The sequence below is a fragment of the Trematomus bernacchii genome, unplaced genomic scaffold (assembly GCF_902827165.1).
Source record: "Trematomus bernacchii unplaced genomic scaffold, fTreBer1.1, whole genome shotgun sequence".
NCBI classification, from domain to species: domain Eukaryota; kingdom Metazoa; phylum Chordata; class Actinopteri; order Perciformes; family Nototheniidae; genus Trematomus; species Trematomus bernacchii.
Genome location: NW_022987876.1, coordinates 1,109,503 through 1,127,642, shown reverse-complemented (window position 1 = coordinate 1,127,642; position 18,140 = coordinate 1,109,503). Strand labels below are relative to the sequence as shown.

Below are 18,140 nucleotides of genomic sequence, written 5' to 3'. Positions count from 1 at the left end.
CTATTTGCCTATCCTTCTGGACAAACATTTCTATTACTTTTTTGTAAAAGTCCTCCTTATCTTCTTGTAGTTTCAAAAGTCTATCATAAATCTAATCGATAGATTTATGATAAATTATAAAAGTAGGGTAGACATGTGGATGTTATCCGGCTGAACAAAACGTGCAATTATCTAACAGGTACATTTCCCACAGATCTTATTTCGAGTTATTTTCTAAAATCCTATGGAGAAACCTCATTGCTTTTTTGCAGCTTACTTCCTGGTTTTAGGACGCGTCACTGCAGCTCTCTCGTCTCCTCTTCACACACCACACTTTTCGCGGCACACGTACTTACAGCCAATCAGCTCTGAATGATGTGAGATGACGTATGGTGGGGATGGCAGCTCTGTGCCCCTATGGTCTTTTTTTTTTTGCCACACACATTACATTGAAAAATACTCTGAGCATGCGCAGTGTAGTTTTTACAGTCACCGTTCGCTTTGACAGTGAGAGGGTGGGGCATGATCAGGTTTTGTCCCACATGGCTCAAAACGGCACTGTAGACACTAATTAGAAGAACACAGACTAAAACAGCAATGTACAGACGAATCAGATGATTAAACATGACCTTAAAATATATTTTATATATTTTTTTATTTCTTTTTTTGCATCTCTTTGCATTTTTTGTAATCATTATGTGTAATACTTTCTGCTGACACTAGGTGGGGCTGTGCCACACCTGCCCCTAATGACCAGTCGCCACTGGGTAGGCCATCCAGTTATTTTAGCCGGGCCGGCTCAGATGATTGGTCGTGCTTTTTACAGTATTACGGCTTCCACAGATGACATTTTTTTATGGATTTTTTGTCAAAGCACTTAAGATATTCATTGCTATCAGGATGTTAAGAGCATTCCATGGAATATAACAAAAAGTGTATCTCGAGCCGGTTTCTCAAACTTACCTACCCTACCTTTAACATTAACCCCATTATAGCAGATGCCACATTGAATGGATGAACACATTTATGCATCAATAATTACAACGGAGTATTTCTAAATATAAGTTGTACAAATTATATGTATTTAATACTAATAACATAATGATTCATTTTACTTTCAGATGATAATACTTTTCACTTGGGCTATTGACAATTTTGAATGCAGGACATTTGCTTCTAACACATCTTTTTACCTAGGTAAATAATCGGAATACTTCTTCCACCTCTGATTTTAACCTGTCACTGTTTTTAAAACTTTAATTAAATGTTTGATATTTCCAGAGACCCTGTCAGACCGGCAATGCTGCCCTGCATGTAATTCCGATCAGAATGTGACAATAGTCAGAAGTTTCCCATCCCCCTTGGGAGACTTTCTCCACACATTCCGATGGGCAATTAGTTTTAAACAAAGAGTCCGCAATTTAGGCCACATTTACACGAGAACGAAACGGCTTGTATCTGCATAGTTTCTCTTGCGTATAGCCCTATTATTTACACGAGGCCGTAACAAACGGACCCCACAAACGATAACGGGTCCCAAGGTGGATAGATTTGCAAACGAAACGCTCTGGGGGGTCAAACGAGTCCGTGTAATCGCCTCTATACGAATATTTCCTGAAAAAATAACGATAGCCCCGCCTCTCCCCGCCTCTGCTGCTCACTGCTGTAGCATGGCCAGTAGCTACTGTCAGTAGCTACTGCTAGTGCTACTGCTACTGACCATGCTACAGATGTTAGTGCAACATCTACAGCTCGACCATGCTACAGATGTTAGTGGAAAATCTACAGCTCCTCTACCACAACCATCAGCAACAAGTGGACATGGAGAATTACATGAACTACTACATGTTGCTAAATCCACCGCGGGGCATAAACAGAAGGGTAGCCATGGCAACATTGCTGCGGGGCTGCTCCGGGGTCTTCTTCACTGCTTTTGGTGTATTTTGTGGCGGAAGTTACAGCGCCACTTACAGTCCCGGCATATGTACTACAGCGTGTCCAGCGCTTTCGAGCGGTCTCGTGTGGAAGTACAGCGCCACTTACAGTCCCGGCATATGTACTACAGCGTTTCCAGCGGTCTCGTTTGAACAGACACGTTAAATGAAACAAATGCATGTGAACGGAAGACTTTTTTGAAAACGCATACTGTGCATAAACGCAAACGTTCCCGTGTAAAAGCAGCCATAGACTGCAACAGTATCTCTTGTTAACAGAGGGGGGTTTCAGGGTTAATGAATAGTGGAAAATATGCAACTAGAAAGACTACAAATCCCAGAATCCCGGTCCCGCATGCTGGCTCTTACGGAACCGACTAACTCCCCTTGTGTGTATGCACAGCTCTCAACATGCCCAGACTTGGAGTGATTTTCACCTCTTTTAATACTTTCCGCCTCATTCTGAAAGAAAGAAGTGAAATGTGCCAACGTGACGGCCGTCTTGGTGTGTGGTGCGAGACGGGAGATGTAGTTCATTGAGCGGTTTCACACCAAAAAAAGTGTTACTTCACAGTTTTACGACACATTTTTTTTTTTTTTACTTGTAAAATTATCTTTTAAATTGACAAACATCATATGTGTAATTTGTGGCTCAATTCAAACGGGATCGAAGGATAATGTTTCTCTCCCCATTAACTTCAATACATACTTTTTCCGAAATAAGGTCCCATGAAGGTCCACCGGAAGGGGAGGGACTTCGCCTCTCTATTGCTTTCAACCAACCAGCTTTTATGGAGAAAATAAGTTATATAATAATTAACCAGAGGCATGTTTCTCACTATTTTATGCATAGAAACAACAGGCTACTGTGTGTGTGAGGAATCAGCTGTTTATTTCATATGAGTTTCATTGTGGCAGCGTCCATCACTGCTCTCCCTGGTTGCAATACACAAATGGCGCATTTCCACTACACGGCCTCGCTCGGCCTCGCTCGGTATGGCTAGGCCTCGTTAGGACTGGCTCACTTTATGGCGCATTTCCATTACAGTTTAGGAACTAGGGTAGTATCTATAGTAACGCAGTGTAGGCGGAGCCGTGACGTCATCTTCAATGAGAACCCCAGAAAAACAACACAGCCGTTAGCTGTTAGCACTCAAGCTCACAGCTCCTCATATCTGTTCAGAAACTAGACAAAAGTTAAACAAGTACAAACCACAGACTGTCTGTGTCATGGCGAATACAGTCGCTGGTTTATTTATGTCTGTAGGCCGTTGTTGTGAGTGTGGACGGTCGGAGCATATACTGCGTTAGCTTAGCCAATCTCCATTTAGAAAACACGCATTTTAAAAGGTTTTTCGCCTGCCGTCTGTCTGCAGACTTGTCAAAGCATTCATTCATGGTTTTTACTAACCGGTATCAGTATGTTGTTACTTCGGCATCATTTTGAAACGTGTATTACAATTAAATCACGGTCAAATATGTTCATCTTGTTGTAGTTGTAGCCCCCTTGCCAGCGATTTTCTCTCTAGTTTAGCATACTCAGCCCGACTCAGCCTCGTTGTTCCTGGCCCTAGAACAACGATTTTATGGGGCCAGAAAAACTGTGAATTAGGACCCGCTAGCCGGTACTAGGCCAAGTGGAAACGCAACCAAAGACGGGCCGCTGACGTCACAGCTCTCTTAAACGGGGCTCCGCGATGCAGTGGAAACGTGCCAAAAGACAGCTAACTGTAAAGGCCGCTACACACCCACCTGAGACCAAAGAATTCAACACGGCCGATTCAACATGTTGAATCGGCGTCGGGAGGTATGAAAAGGTGCCGTAAAGAGACGACGGTGTGGGACACACAAACCTGAGTAGGGCGCCACGAATGCCCGACTGCCTCTGACGGCCTCTGACGGCCTCTGACTCCCAAAATCAGGCTGGTGTGTCCGGGCCTTAAGCTTGTCACTCAGAGGGGGGTGGGGGCCATGGCTGATGGGCCATTAGGTGTGTAAACACACAGCTGATCACCTGAGAGCTGCCGTTTCATTCTGACTATTTAAAAATAAAAACCGGTCTGATTTTAACATTGCACAACAATGAACTCAATGTGTGATTGTTATAGCAGTAATATTAAACACTAATAATACAGTAAACTATTAACAATAGTATAATATTATAGCCCGTTTGCCCGTGGTGAGATGACGAGGCTTCATTAAAAATAAACCTATTTTTAGTGAATTACTGAGTTTGGGCAAGTGAATAAAGTTTTAATGAAGTTGACTACAGTATATTCATATTTGTCAGTGCTTTCAATTCGGCGAACATAAACATAAATGATCGTGGTGAAGATGATGATTACATTAGGATTAAAAATCGGTAGTGAGAGCTGCTGCATTTCCTCCCGTCGGATGTGATATAAAAACAAACTGATTATGTTTGTAGTTGTAAACTCACGTGGATTAAACTACATTTATTAGTGCTTTCATGTCAATTCGGCGAACATATGATACATTAAATGATCGTGAGGATGATGATTACAAATCGTTTGTTTGAGCCGGTCTGCATTTCCTGATGAAAAAACAAACCGATGGTTTTTGTATAGTTGTAGTACGCCAACGTGGATTAAACAACATTATTTTGTTAAATAAAAACATGGTGATGTTTTGTAAATGATTACATGTCTCTTATTTAGCACAGAATATGATCCTATCCGTTACATATGGATCTTAACAAATATTCGCTATATCAGATACCTGTAGATCTATCAGCTGTTTATTTTTTATTTCACATGAGTTCCAGTGTGGCAGCTTTTTAATCACTGCACCCCCTGGTGGATCCATGATCCATTGCAGCTGGTTTCATTATAATTAAATGTATTTATCAAGGGGGCGTATCAAGTCCTGCGGGGGGTTTTCCCCCTCCCTACAGGCAGATCACGCAGACTGCTAAAGTTTCAAATGTTCTCTTTAGTTCAGTTTCCATTGTCGCATAAGACTGATCCAGATAGCTCTGACTATGGCTGTCCTCTGTCTCCTGCTATCTGTATTTTGCGCAGTATATCTCTGAACGATGCGATGGTGATTCCACTGTGCAAATGGGCAACATTACCTCTACTATGAAGGATGCTACAAGCCTGTCCATCTCTGCTTTGGTTACCGGTCCTCCAAATTCTAATTTGTGCTGCTTCGGAGTCGGCGGTGGCGCACTCACAACATCCTCACTCTGGGTTCGGGGGTCCTTAGCTATTAGCTTCACCTTAGCATGTGTTCTTTGCAGGTGTTTGTTGAGGTTTGACGTGGTGTTTGCAGCAGTGGATAACAGCTTCTGGCCTGGACACAGTTTGCACCTCACCGTCACATTCCTGTCTATTCTTCGGACGAACTCAAAATAATGGCCATACCTCCACCCCTCGAAAGTTATCGCTGACTCTGCCATGTTTATGCAGCAGTGCACGTGGAGATGTGGATGCGCAAGTCGCGCAGATTACGTACATATAAACCTGCGGCGGAAACCCCTCTTGTCTGTCAGTGTGACTTTGTAACGCGTTACACCCAACTCTGCTTACAGTACACAGTTGATCCTGAGTCCTGTCAGTTAAAGGGTTTCATAGTTAGCTTAGCTAAGCATCAACCTAGCACTGAAATATATGGATGTTATGTGACAGTATTTCTGAGAAAAAGTCAGCTGAAATGGTGGCATAGTTGCCACTGCTTTACGTGTCGACAGCATGTTTGAATGTATTTGCAGCCGTAAATGTGGCTGTTTGGCCACTGACGTTGCCATAACAACACCTGAATTTAAATGTACAACCTCTTTTTGTGACAGATTTTTGCATGAAATTATAATTCTTCTGAATGATATTCCTATTGACAGCTAGTTTTTATGTGGACATTATGAGATGGACAGCCAGAGAGAATAAATGAAAAACAGTTATGAAATACTATATGACAAAACAGTTTAAAAGGGGAGTGATTTGTAAAATATCCATAAATAAAAATCTGTTTACAGTTCTGTTTCATATGGGTGTTGAGATATGTATCCATAGATCTCTTAATTTTGCTCTCAAAGTGAACCAGATTGATGCTTTTAACTTCAATATTTAAAAAACAAATCTTCCCGGGGGAGCATGCCCCCGGACCCCCCTAGAGGAGGTGAGGACCCCCCTAGAGGATGTTAGGTCCACGGTGTTTACATGCTTATTTATACAATATGTGTGCTTATGCTAACATCATAAGACAAAAGTTGGTTCCGTGTTGTATGTAGTGAGAGCGCGCTAGAGTGAGGGGGCCCCCAAAAGTCTAGGGCTGGCCCTGTGTGTGTGTGTGTGTGTGTGTGTGTGTGTGTGTGTGTGTGTGTGTGTGTGTGTGTGTGTTTACCAGCTGCAGGTTTCTTCTTCTTAGTCGCTGCTCCTGAGTCAGCTGCAGGTTTGGTCCCTGTGAAAGTAGAGGCTCTAAATAATCATATCACCTGCACATGATCCCTCTTTAGGAGATCCTTAGAGTTGTTCAAACGCATTGATCCGATTGGTCTAAAATAAGGCCTTAATTACGGTTAAAATACTTAAATCTATCCAAAAACCTATTAGACATGTATTGGTAACATCTGACTTTCCTTAAATAAATAATAATCCACATAGCAGAACAATTGTGCGTAAATATTATCTAATTTGGACAAAAGTGTGTGTGTGTGTGTGTGTGTGTGTGTGTGTGTGTGTGTGTGTGTGTGTGTGTGTGTGTGTGTGTGTGTGTGTGTGTGTGTGTGTGTGTGTGTGTGTGTGTGTGTGTGTGTGTGTGTGTGTGTGTGTTTGTTTGCTTGTTTGTACCAGCTGCAGCTTTCCTCTTCTTGGCTGCAGATGTGGTCCCTAAAAAATAAAATGAAAGTTAAAGTGTGAAGAGGCGCATGATGGTTCTTCATCTGCATATGCAAATATAAAAACACAAATGTGCCCAAGTACAGTTTTAATATTGGCATAGCTGCAGTGTGTTTCTCCTGATGTTTTTTTTAGAACAAATTTGCATTTTCTACCATTTGTTAAACATAGGATGGACCTTTATCTATCCAAGGAAATTCACGTGTCATGGCAGCAACAGGAACGCAGGTAGTTCATATGAGAATACACTTGTATTTACATTGTGAATTAAAAAAACAAAAGTAATCTTAGTTAACCTGTGATTCAGTGAATGTACTTACACTCACCGGCCACTTTATTAGGGACACCTTGTAGTACCGGGTTGGAACCCCTTTCAGAAAACCTCAGATCAACAACCATGCCACGTTCAAAGCTTCTTAGATCCCATTTCTCCCCCGTTCTGATGTCTGAACCTCACCAGGTCCTCTTCACCATTTCTACATGCCTAAATGCATTGAGTTGCTGCCATGTGATTGGCTGATTAGATATCTGCGTTAAGTGGCCAGTGAATGTGTATACAGATACTATGTAAGGTTAAATATATATTCCTTTAAATGTGCACGTACCAGAGCGGGTATTAGTGTCACTGAACACTATTTATTTTTAAACTAACCTGCACGTTTATTAGATGCTTGCAGGATTTATTTCTACATGTATTTATTTTTCTTGTTATTTCTGACCTTTGCTTTTCTCCCGGAGTTTCTTCAGCTCGTCCTTCATGCCTCTGAGAGGCTGCTGCACGGCGGCGTCCAGCCTGGGCAGGATCTTCATCAGGCGGTCGATGAGTGTGATGGATCCCTCGGTGCCATAGTGCTGGATGATGACGCTGGGCATGTCGCCCCGCGGCCGCCCCCCCTTCACCCCCTGAGGGATCTTCTGCAGGTTAAACAGAAGTTTCTGGAACTCGTCGTCCATCAACATGTGCAGGATGGAGCTCAGCGCCGTCCTCCACTTCGTCTCCAACGCCATCAGGTCCATCTGAGCACAAACAGGAGGAGGTGGGACTCAAGTACTTTACACAAGAACAACTTTGAGGTACTTGTACTTTACATGAGTATTTCCATGTTATGCTACTGTGTACTTCTACCCCACTACAGGTACATGGTGTACTTGTACTCCACTACATGTATTTAATACCTTTAGTTACTTCACAGATGTGGATGAATGATGTGAAATATAATCAAGTGTTAAATCAGACTTTAGTTCCACCTGGAGTAAATTCACAAGCTACCCTGCAGTATACAAAGTCATTCAAACTAGCTGCACCTTTACCAGCTTTGAGAACACTTTAATGATCAATCATTATAAAACATATCATATATATTATTCTGAAATGGACCAATCTGCACAATGACTACTTTTACTGTTGCTACTTTAACTATATTTTGATGATAATACTTTTATACCTTCACTTGAGGAACATTTTGAATGCAGGACTTTTACTGTAACAGAGTATTCCTACACTCTGGTACTTCTACTTTTACTCAAGTACAAGATCTGAGTACTTCTACTTTTACTCAAGCACAAGATCTGAGTACTTCTACTTTTACTCAAGTACAAGATCTGAGTACTTCTACTTTTACTCAAGTACAAGATCTGAGTACTTCTACTTTTACTCAAGTACAAGATCTGAGTACTTCTACTTTTACTCAAGTACAATATCCGGGTACTTCTACTTTTACTCAAGTACAAGATCCGGGTACTTCTACTTTTACTCAAGTACAAGATCCGGGTACTTCTACTTTTACTCAAGTACAAGATCCGGGTACTTCTACTTTAACTCAAGCATACGATCTGCATTTTATTTATAGAGCGTTAGTAGTAGTGTACTAACCCTAACCTCTCAGGATATATTTTACTTTTTCTTTTCCCATTTTTCAATACTGATAGGATTCATGGTTTTCACCGAACAGGAGGAGATTTACCTCTGAAGTGAAGTACAGTAACAGTTTAAAGTAGCAGGGAATACTAAAACACCTTAAAGTAACCCTTAAAGTAACCCTTAAGTACATGTATAGTTACACGTTACTCACAGATAGATTTTTTGAACAAACTGAGTGTGAACTTACTGCGTCTCTTCCTTCAACCGCAGCCCGGGTTTTCACACACGGTATATTTTTGTATCAGATTTATAAAGAGCGAGTCAGAGGAGAGGGAAGTCTGAACCTGTTTGGATCGTACCAACTGAAATCTTGATTTGCTGTTGATTTGGAATAGTACAAATATATAAAGGAGAGGGGTGGGGTGGTTATATTATCCAAACTTTAATTGTTAATCCCTCATGACATCCAGTCAGTCCTCCCCTCCAGTGAAGAATGGTTTGGCCCAAAATAAACCTTCCTTAAGTTTCATTTATTGTGAACAGGATCTTATTAACCTGTTAAGCCCTGAGCCTGTTTTTCAGGTCTCAGGCTCGAAAATGACATTCCCAGAACAAATGACCATATCTTCCCTTCTAAAAGGGGTACATTAATAATCTTTTTTCTCAAAGCAATGATAAACCTGTGAGTTGGATGTAGAAGAGTCAGAATCAATATAGATGTTTTTCTTTTAAAGTAAATTCAGATTTTACATAGTAAAAAACTGTAAATTATAGTGTCCGTCCAAAAATTATTTTTTACTTATAGTGAAAACTACCCTTGGATGATGGGTTAGTAGAATAAAAGCTTTAGGAATTCAAACTATAACATATAATAAGTACCCTGTATCAAGATTGATGCAAAACAAGTGAAATTTGACCTTTTTAGAGAGATTTAGCAAAATAAACCCACTTCTGGGGTCATTTGGGTGGATTTGACCTATCTCTTTTTAACTGCAAGTGAAAAAAAAAAAAAAGCTCCGCTGGCGGGGTCTTTGGGGCTTAACAGGTTAACATATTTTAAAAGTGTGTCTTATATAAATAAATACACTATCATGCTATTTTTAGGCATATATTATGGGTCTCAGATATATAAAAATATATAAAAACATGTCTATGATGTGTTTTTCTCAAAATACAAACAGATCATGCATTTTAGAAATCCCTCATAGCCCTCTATTCCAGCTGTTAGAGAAATGCGGCTTTTGGTATAATTTAATTTTGGTTTAGTATTGATAAGTAAACTTGAGTCAAAGATGGCTGCAACTCCACCTCCTCAGCCTGTGCCTCGAGCAATATGAGTATTGATATGGCTGGGTGGAGTGGCCTCATTTATGCTGACATATTCTTCATGTCCCAACCAAGTTTCTGTGAGACAGCATATATCAATATTATAATCTGATATTAAATCATTTACCAATATTGCTTTAGATGCTAGAGATTTTATGTTTAAGAGACCACATTTAATCTTCCTGTTTTGTTGCACTGTAGTAGTTGTTACATTTACTTTTATTAGGTTATTATGTATGACACCTCTATTAGGTTTTACCTTAAATTGTCCTTGGGCAGACACACACACCGTTAATATTGGGTATTTTATTGGGTTCGGGAATCCTAGTAGAACCTAGTAATTTTTTGTTTGTAGCTTTAAAAGTATTTTATAAATAAAAGATATTTTGAAGTCAACTGAATCGTGCATCTGAGTTCCTGTGAGCCCTTCGTGTCAAAGGGGCATTATTTTTTTTTATAATTTGGGAAAATTGAAATTCGGTAGGGAAAGCCAGCTAAATCGGTAGACGGTAGAAACATGTCAAAAGCGGTAGACTACCGCCCAAATCGGTAGGGTTGGCAGGTATGCATATATTTGTTTTTGCCATGTTTGTAAAATGTAATTTTCTTAAATGTTTTATGTGAGGGACTGCGGATGGAAATGAGCTCAAAGCTAAATCTGGCACTGTTACGCTTGACACATTTTGATGTTTTAAGTGTTCATTACTGTGCATTGTCCCTTCTAAATAAACGATTCAATAAATTAGACTTTAGTTCCACCTGGAGTAAATTCACAAGCTACCCTGCAGTATACAAAGTCATTCAAACTAGCTGCACCTTTACCAGCTTTGAGAACACTTTAATGATCAATCATTATAAAACATATCATATATATTATTCTGAAATGGACCAATCTGCACAATGACTACTTTTACTGTCGCTACTTTCACTATATTTTGATGAGAATACTTTTCTACTTTTACTTGAGGAACATTTTGAATGCAGGACTTTTACTGTAACAGAGTATTCCTACACTCTGGTACTTCTACTTTTACTCAAGTACAAGATCTGAGTACTTCTACTTTTACTCAAGTACAAGATCTGAGTACTTCTACTTTCACTCAAGTACAAGACCTGAGTACTTCTACTTTTACTCAAGTACAATATCTGAGTACTTCTCTCACCTCTTGTAACAGGCAAATAACAATTATAATAATAATAATGCATTTTATTTATTGAGCGTTAATACTAGTGTACTGACCCTAGCCTCTCAGGATATATTTTACTTTTTCTTTTCCCATTTATCAATACTGATAGGATTCATGGTTTTCACCGAACAGGAGGAGATTTACCTCTGAAGTGAAGTAGAGTCATAAGGACAGGTACAGGAAAACACTCCTGCCTACTGCAATACCTCTGTATAACAAATCACCTCTGGCTGCAGAGAACTCTCTGCTCCATAGCTTATCCTTGGTTAACTGGACTTATTACATTCCCACTGTACATTTTATATTTATATTTAATTGAATATTCCATTCCATGCACACTTGATGTAAATAATATCCTGCTTATATTGTAGTGATTTTATTTGTCAGACAGTTTATTGATTTTTTATCTTCACGGTCATATGTATGTTTTTCTTACTCTGTAATGCTGGTTTATTTCTATTTCTATTTTGAGATGTTTCTATTTTAGAATTGTTTTATTTCTACTCTTTGAATTTGTTATTATGTGCAATGTCTTGTTTTGTTTTATGCTGCTGCAACAAAACACATTTTCCCAAATAAATAAAGTACATTTTATCTTATCTTAGAGCAAAAGTATAAAGTAGCAGGAAATACTAAAACACCTTGAAGTCACCCGGTCGCATTCACACCAGCCTTGTATCCGTTTGAATCGAACCCTGGTGTGGTTTGTTTGGGTTGATGTGAACACAGTCCGAGACCTCTGAAGTGAACTAAACAACCTGACTCTGGTCCGCCTAAAAGAGGTGTTCTCGGACCGCTTGCTATTGAACTCTGGAGCGGTTAATCTCTGGTGTGAACGCAGTCCGCACCAAAACACAGGATATTACTTTTTTTTTTCATGTCCCTTTAGGGGCTCCGTACGGATGTATTCAAAATCTTTAGCGAAAGAATGAAGCAGAATGAAGTGTTGAACTGTGTCGTGTAAAGTATAAATGCTCAACTACATAAAAGTCAGAGCCACCTGTCGTCGGTGAAACCTCCTCCTGACTGCAGAACGTCACTCATTTTATTTGTTTAATATTTTTTAACGCACATCGTCTGATTGTATATTCATATGTGCGGGCCGCTAGAGTCTATATGCTGTCCAGATTAACAGCAGCATGAAAATAACCTGCTGATGCTATATAGTGTATATATACTGCCTCAGTGTATTTATTTGTATTTATACATTTTACATTTATACCTTTACTTGTATATTTGTATAGTGCATTTATTTTGTACAGACTGCTGATAGATGTGTATATAACTGACTGTTTGCACTCTTGTTAGACCCTGTTACACTCTGCTTGCATTATGTAATGACAATAAAGTAATCTAATCTAACAGCATTTCCGTGCACATGACTTCTGTTTAAAGTTTATAGTCCGTTAGAGTTTTGCCCGTGTGAACGCACACCGAACCTTCTGAAAAATGAAACAATAGCCGCGTTCACACCGGAGTACTTTTCACCGTACTTTTCGCGTTTAGTTCCGTTAGTACCCCTTATGTCGCGTTCACACCAAAAATCTTACTTAATCTCGGGAATTTTTACCCCCATTTTTAGTGCCCGCTGAGAGATCGTACTTTCCTGTGGGTAAAAAGTGCCCCAGTGCTGATTGGCTGGGCGAATTGCAAACCACGCCCCGTACAACTGTGAAAATGTTGTGTTGAGCCGCCATTGTTTTTCCTCGCTACAAAAACCCAGCGCACCGACGGAGTAGTTTGTTTTTGAAAGCAGTTATGGCAAGCATCAAGAAATGATGAGGAGGTGTCGGCGCTTCTGGAGATCTACGCCGAGGACGCGACCCAGGGAATGCTACTGAAGCCAGTTCAGTAGCTTTCACTCGACCTGGGAATCACAGCCCCACGGCACACCGGCTAAAAATAAAGAAACTCAGGCAGGACTACAAACGGCGGATTCAGTGGCCAACGATGACGACCACGACGAAGGTAAAATCAACTACATGCACTGGGGTTTTAATCTGCACAATAATGGTCTAATATGTACTTTTATTTGCTCAGTAGATCAAGCTAGCCATGCTAGGCTGAATAGGCTAACACCGGCCCCTAGCTAGCTACATCTAGCTAGCTAGATATTCTCGGCCGCTATGAAAACGTTTTGACTTGTGAATAACTGTGCAGTGTTTCTGTAATTTGCTTCACTAACTCATGGCACTAATCGTCTGTTTCAGGCGAGGATGGACAACTCTCGGGATTGGAAACAAGCGAGCTTTGCATTCTAGATCACAGCGCTTGGTCGTCCCCCTTACCAGCAACCAAACGCAAAGGTACACACACTGTAACTTTGTCTTGAAAGAACGTTACGCATCGAACTGATGTTCACAATCATGTTTATTTCCTTCTTGGTACAATTATGAAACAGCGTGAAAACGTATTCGCCTAGACCGGCATTTACAAATGTTCGCGCCTTTTTACTCTCTCACAAACATTGTAAACATCCGGGCTAGAGGTCACATGACTTCCGGTAAGAAAACTTGCCTCAACAACATTAAACAAAGTTCAAGCATACATGAAGCACTCTTCAAAAAGGAACAATCCTCCGTGTTTGAACCTCTTAAATCGCTGCATAGCCGATTTATTTGGACTGGATTATCCCAGAGAGGCTAAACATTCTTTATAACACAGTTTCAGATTTGTGAAACCTTAATTCTTTTTGTGAAAATACAAAAAAGGGAGATTTCAGTGCTTTTTTTATATGTAGACCACATTAGACCAGGTCCTGATCTAAAACCACTATACCTAGACTCATCAAATCTGGACTGGATTATCCCAGAGAGGCTAAACATTCTTTATAACACAGTTTCAGATTTGTGAAACCTTAATTCTATTTGTGAAAATACAAAAAAGGGAGATTTCAGTGCTTTTTTTACATGTAGACCACATTAGACCAGGTCCTGATCTAAAACCACTATACCTAGACTCATCAAATCTGGACTGGATTATCCCAGAGGGTCTAAACATTCTTTATAACACAGTTTCAGATTTGTGAAACCTTAATTCTATTTGTGAAAATACAAAAAAGGGAGATTTCAGTGCTTTTTTTACATGTAGACCACATTAGACCAGGTCCTGATCTACAACCACTCTACCTAGACTCATCAAATCTGGACTGGATTATCCCAGAGAGTCAAAAGATTCTTTATAACACAGTTTCAGATTTGTGAAACCTTAATTCTATTTGTGAAAATACAAAAAAAACATTCCTAGTATGTTGTAAAACTACATGGCGACTAAACAGATCTTGTATCTTGCTTATTTTCCTCTCTTACGGACCGTCCACACAGCAGCGTTAAAAAAATCTTGGAGGTGGGCGTATCTGAAGCTTGGGGATTTTTTGCGAGCAAGGCACCAACAACCAATCACATGAATCTCCCGCCCGCGACATACGAAGCAAAAAAGTTTGAAGTAAACTGGATATAAACTCCCCAAACAGGCGAAAACATACCACTGTCTCTGCCACCTCCCTCCATGCCTGGCTCCTCCGGTTTATATCCCGGTAGGTAAATAGGGACTGGTCATATAGCACCGGGTGATTCCCTACCGCTAATTTCTCCTCCATTTTTTGGAATATGAGGAAATGACCGGCGGTATGTCTCTCCCAGCATACACGCCGTTTGATTGGCTAGAGCTTGAACTGTCAGATTTGCGTACACGGGATTTGATTGGCTGACGCTTCCACCTCAGCCTCAAAAGTTGAACATTGCTCAACTTTGAATCCTGAAAATCCTGAAAATCTCCGTTCGCCTGCCCACAATGCAGTTCGGCGAAAAGTGAGGGAAAGTGACGTCACCCCATTCAAAGTGAATGGGCAGAAGCGTTTCAAGATTTTTTTAACGCTGCTGTGTGGACGGTCCGTTAGGAAAGCGGACACGGGATGCGAATTTCTTTGACACCGTCCAGGTGTTGGAGGACCGGCGTGCCGTGGTGAAAGAGTCGATGCACGGGGATCAGATGGTGCTGTTCACCAAGGCCCAGGAAACGGAGGACAAGATGCTCACCAGTTCATTTTATATTATTATTATTACTGTTATTATATAGTCTTGATACAACTGACACTTTATTTTATATTGATAATGTTAATTTACATGTACAACTTCTATTTTATTTACATAAAAAATGTGAACTTCTATTTACTGTTAAACAGATCCTGTATCTTGCTTATTTCTCCTGACACTATCTTTAGTGACCTGTGTAGCATCCTATACATCACATGTAAGTGATTATTCTGATACCATCATGTTTCATCGGTTATAAACTGGCAAAGCTTTATTTGTCATTTATTTATCATCAATGTTGCAACCTTGTGGAGGAATGGCAGGGGCACATACACAAATATGATAATTTATATCATTTTAAATATTATTTGACCTAAAACTAAATGTTTTTATGATTGTCCTCTGAGGAGGACATGGGGATTTGCAAACTTTTAATTCCCCCCCCCCCATTTTACACAACACAAAATGGAGTCCACTATGGGCCGAAACTAACATGTAGGTTTCCATAGTGTTTATGGCAGACGGATGCAGTGGGTCTCAGGAAGATATATAATAAAGGTGGGTTTGCTGCTGAGCATATTTACTGTGCATACAACACACCTGGCACAGTTTATTGTTATTATATTGCCACACTGTACACTATTGTAATGTTGCCTGTCTTGACTGGAAAATAAAAGAGAGAAATAAAAGCACTGTACAAATATCAGCTTTATTGTCAAAATGTTTACAATGTACAATTTACACGCTGTTCAGATGCCTCAAAGCTGGGTCGCCGGTAAGGCAGTCCATTCGTCCCTGTACTCATCATTACTTTCACAAAGGTTATGTAATATGCAACATGCTGCCACCTGGATTTTGATCTTGTCCATCTTGCAGTCGTTTCTTTTCATCAAGCACCGCCACCTGCCCTTCAGTCTGCCAAAAGCGTTCTCCACCACCACTCATGCTCGGCTTGTTTTGTTATTGTACGCAAGTTGCTCAGGCTGCATTAACTCAGTTACAAAGCTGTATAACATGAGCACAAACAGCACAACTTCAGTCGACTCCATCTCCATCATGTCTGAGGTCGGAAGGTAAACAACAGACGCCTAATGTACAGCGAGTGGGTGGGCGTCGCAGTATACGCGGGAAGTTTTTCTTCTTCTTCTTCTTCTCTTGTTTTGCAGCGGATTGCAAACAACTTTAAGGTGCATACCGCCACCTACTGTACTCGCCGTGAAGTGGTTTGTGGCCTGCCAGTAAAGCCAAAGCAGAAGAAGAAGAAGTGACGTCAGTGGCTCATTTGCCTAATCTTCCCTCAGGGAAAAGTACTCCGGTGTGAACGCGATCTGTACTAAGTGCCCTGGGGTAAAAAGCACCGGGGCTCTGAGTGCCGGAACTAAGTACAGGAAAGTACTTGGTGTGAACGTGGCTAATGTAACAAACTTGTCTGGTGCGCACCAGAGAAGCGGACTATTAGGTGTGAATGCGACCTAAAGTCACCCTTAATGTATCCCTTAGAGTAACCCTTAAAGTAACCCTTAAAGTCCCCCTTAAGGAAGTTAATAATCATATTTATCACAGATTCATTTTCAGAACAAACTGAGTGTAAACTTACTGCGTCTCTTCCTTCAACCTCAGCCTGGGTTTTCACTCTTTGAATATATTTAAATCAGATTTAGAAAGAGGAAGGTGAAGTCAGGTAGAGCAGCAGGTGAAGTCAGGTAGAGCAGCAGGTGCAGTCAGAACCTGTTTGGATCGTACCAAATGAAATTTGCTGCCCTGTTAATTTGGAATAGTACAAATATATAACGCAGAAGGGGGGGTTATATTCTCCAAACTTTCAGGCCCAATTCCAAACCACACCCTATCCACACCCACTCCGTGATGGAGTGAACTCTGTCTGTAGTCTCACTCTCAGCTCAACGAGGCTCCCTTCTTTCAGATGGAGGGTGCAAATACAGCAGCGTGTGCGTCACTCTTTAGTGTCCCCTGGCCTCCCAGCTGTGTGCGTCACTCTTTAATGTCCCCTGGTCTCCCAGCTGTGTGCGTCACTTTTTAGTATCCCCTGGTCTCCCAGCTGTGTGCGTCACTCTTTAGTGTCCCCTAGTCTCCCAGCTCTGTGCGTCACTCTTTAGTGTCCCCTGGTCTTGCAGCTTGAGACCTCCCTCTGCTCACCTGCTCGGGTGTTTCCGCTGTCGGCCAATCGGAGGAGAGCTTTCTTTTTCAGGATGATGCTTCCACCAATCGGGACGGCCGACAGCAGCGCCAGAGAGAGACCGAGCCACGGCCTGTAAGAGTTGCTGTCACATCTGCAGACAGAATACAATCACTTTATCACACCTGGGAAAAAAAGAAAAAGTACAATTATAATAATACTAATTGTAATCTTTAATCTATTCAAGAACTAGATTTTATAAAATGTTTAATAAACAGATTTTAAATGAGATCCTGGAACAATACGGATGTTCATACACAAGCAGTGAGAAGAGTTTTAACCCTAAACAAAGACCCCTCCCATCCTGAACACAGGTATGCAGGAGGTGTGTGTGTGTTACCTGTAGTAAGCGTGCTGTTCTCCAGGTGTGTGTGTAGCGTTGTTTGATCTCCAGAGATTGAACACACCACAGAATGAGGGCCGCACCACAGTCGCACCCCCGACCCTGCAGAGCAGAAGCTTTTATTTTTATTTTGACATGCTGTTTACACCTAAGAAGACTCTTAAAACAGTTCCTTAAACAACAACAATTCTAGCACAAGATAAAAAAAAAATCCATATAGAAAGCCATAGAAGAAACAATACAATATATTGGATGTTGATGTCCTCGCACGTGGAGGCACACTTTGCCTGCTGCCAGGTCCGTGACGAGGACCAGAAGTATTTTCACGTGGTGGCGGCGCTGGGGAGCTCCATGTCGTCCAGGTTGGTTGGATTTATCGCAGATCCCCCACGCCAGGGCAAATATGAGGCGATTAAAGCCCTT

General features: G+C 40.9%; 1 protein-coding gene across 8 annotated transcripts in view; it reads right to left on the bottom strand.

The window, feature by feature from the left end:
- The window catches only part of LOC117469499 (transcriptional regulatory protein AlgP-like), a 30,656-nt gene extending 13,781 nt beyond the window's left edge, over window positions 1-16,875 (bottom strand). For 5 of the 8 annotated variants that reach the window (XM_034113926.1, XM_034113922.1, XM_034113924.1 and 2 more), the window contains exons 1-4: window positions 8,878-9,007; window positions 7,489-7,786; window positions 6,722-6,760; window positions 6,276-6,332 (exon numbers count right to left, since the gene is read on the bottom strand). In XM_034113926.1, coding sequence (XP_033969817.1) covers window positions 6,276-6,332; window positions 6,722-6,760; window positions 7,489-7,786 — 394 coding nt within the window. In that variant the 5' untranslated portion in view covers window positions 8,878-9,007. Of the gene's footprint in view, window positions 1-6,275; window positions 6,333-6,721; window positions 6,761-7,488; window positions 7,787-8,877; window positions 9,008-16,774 lie in introns of those variants that run through there. The other 3 variants (XM_034113925.1, XM_034113930.1, XM_034113923.1) reach the window with 2 other exon arrangements.
- Window positions 16,876-18,140: the final 1,265 nt, after the last annotated feature.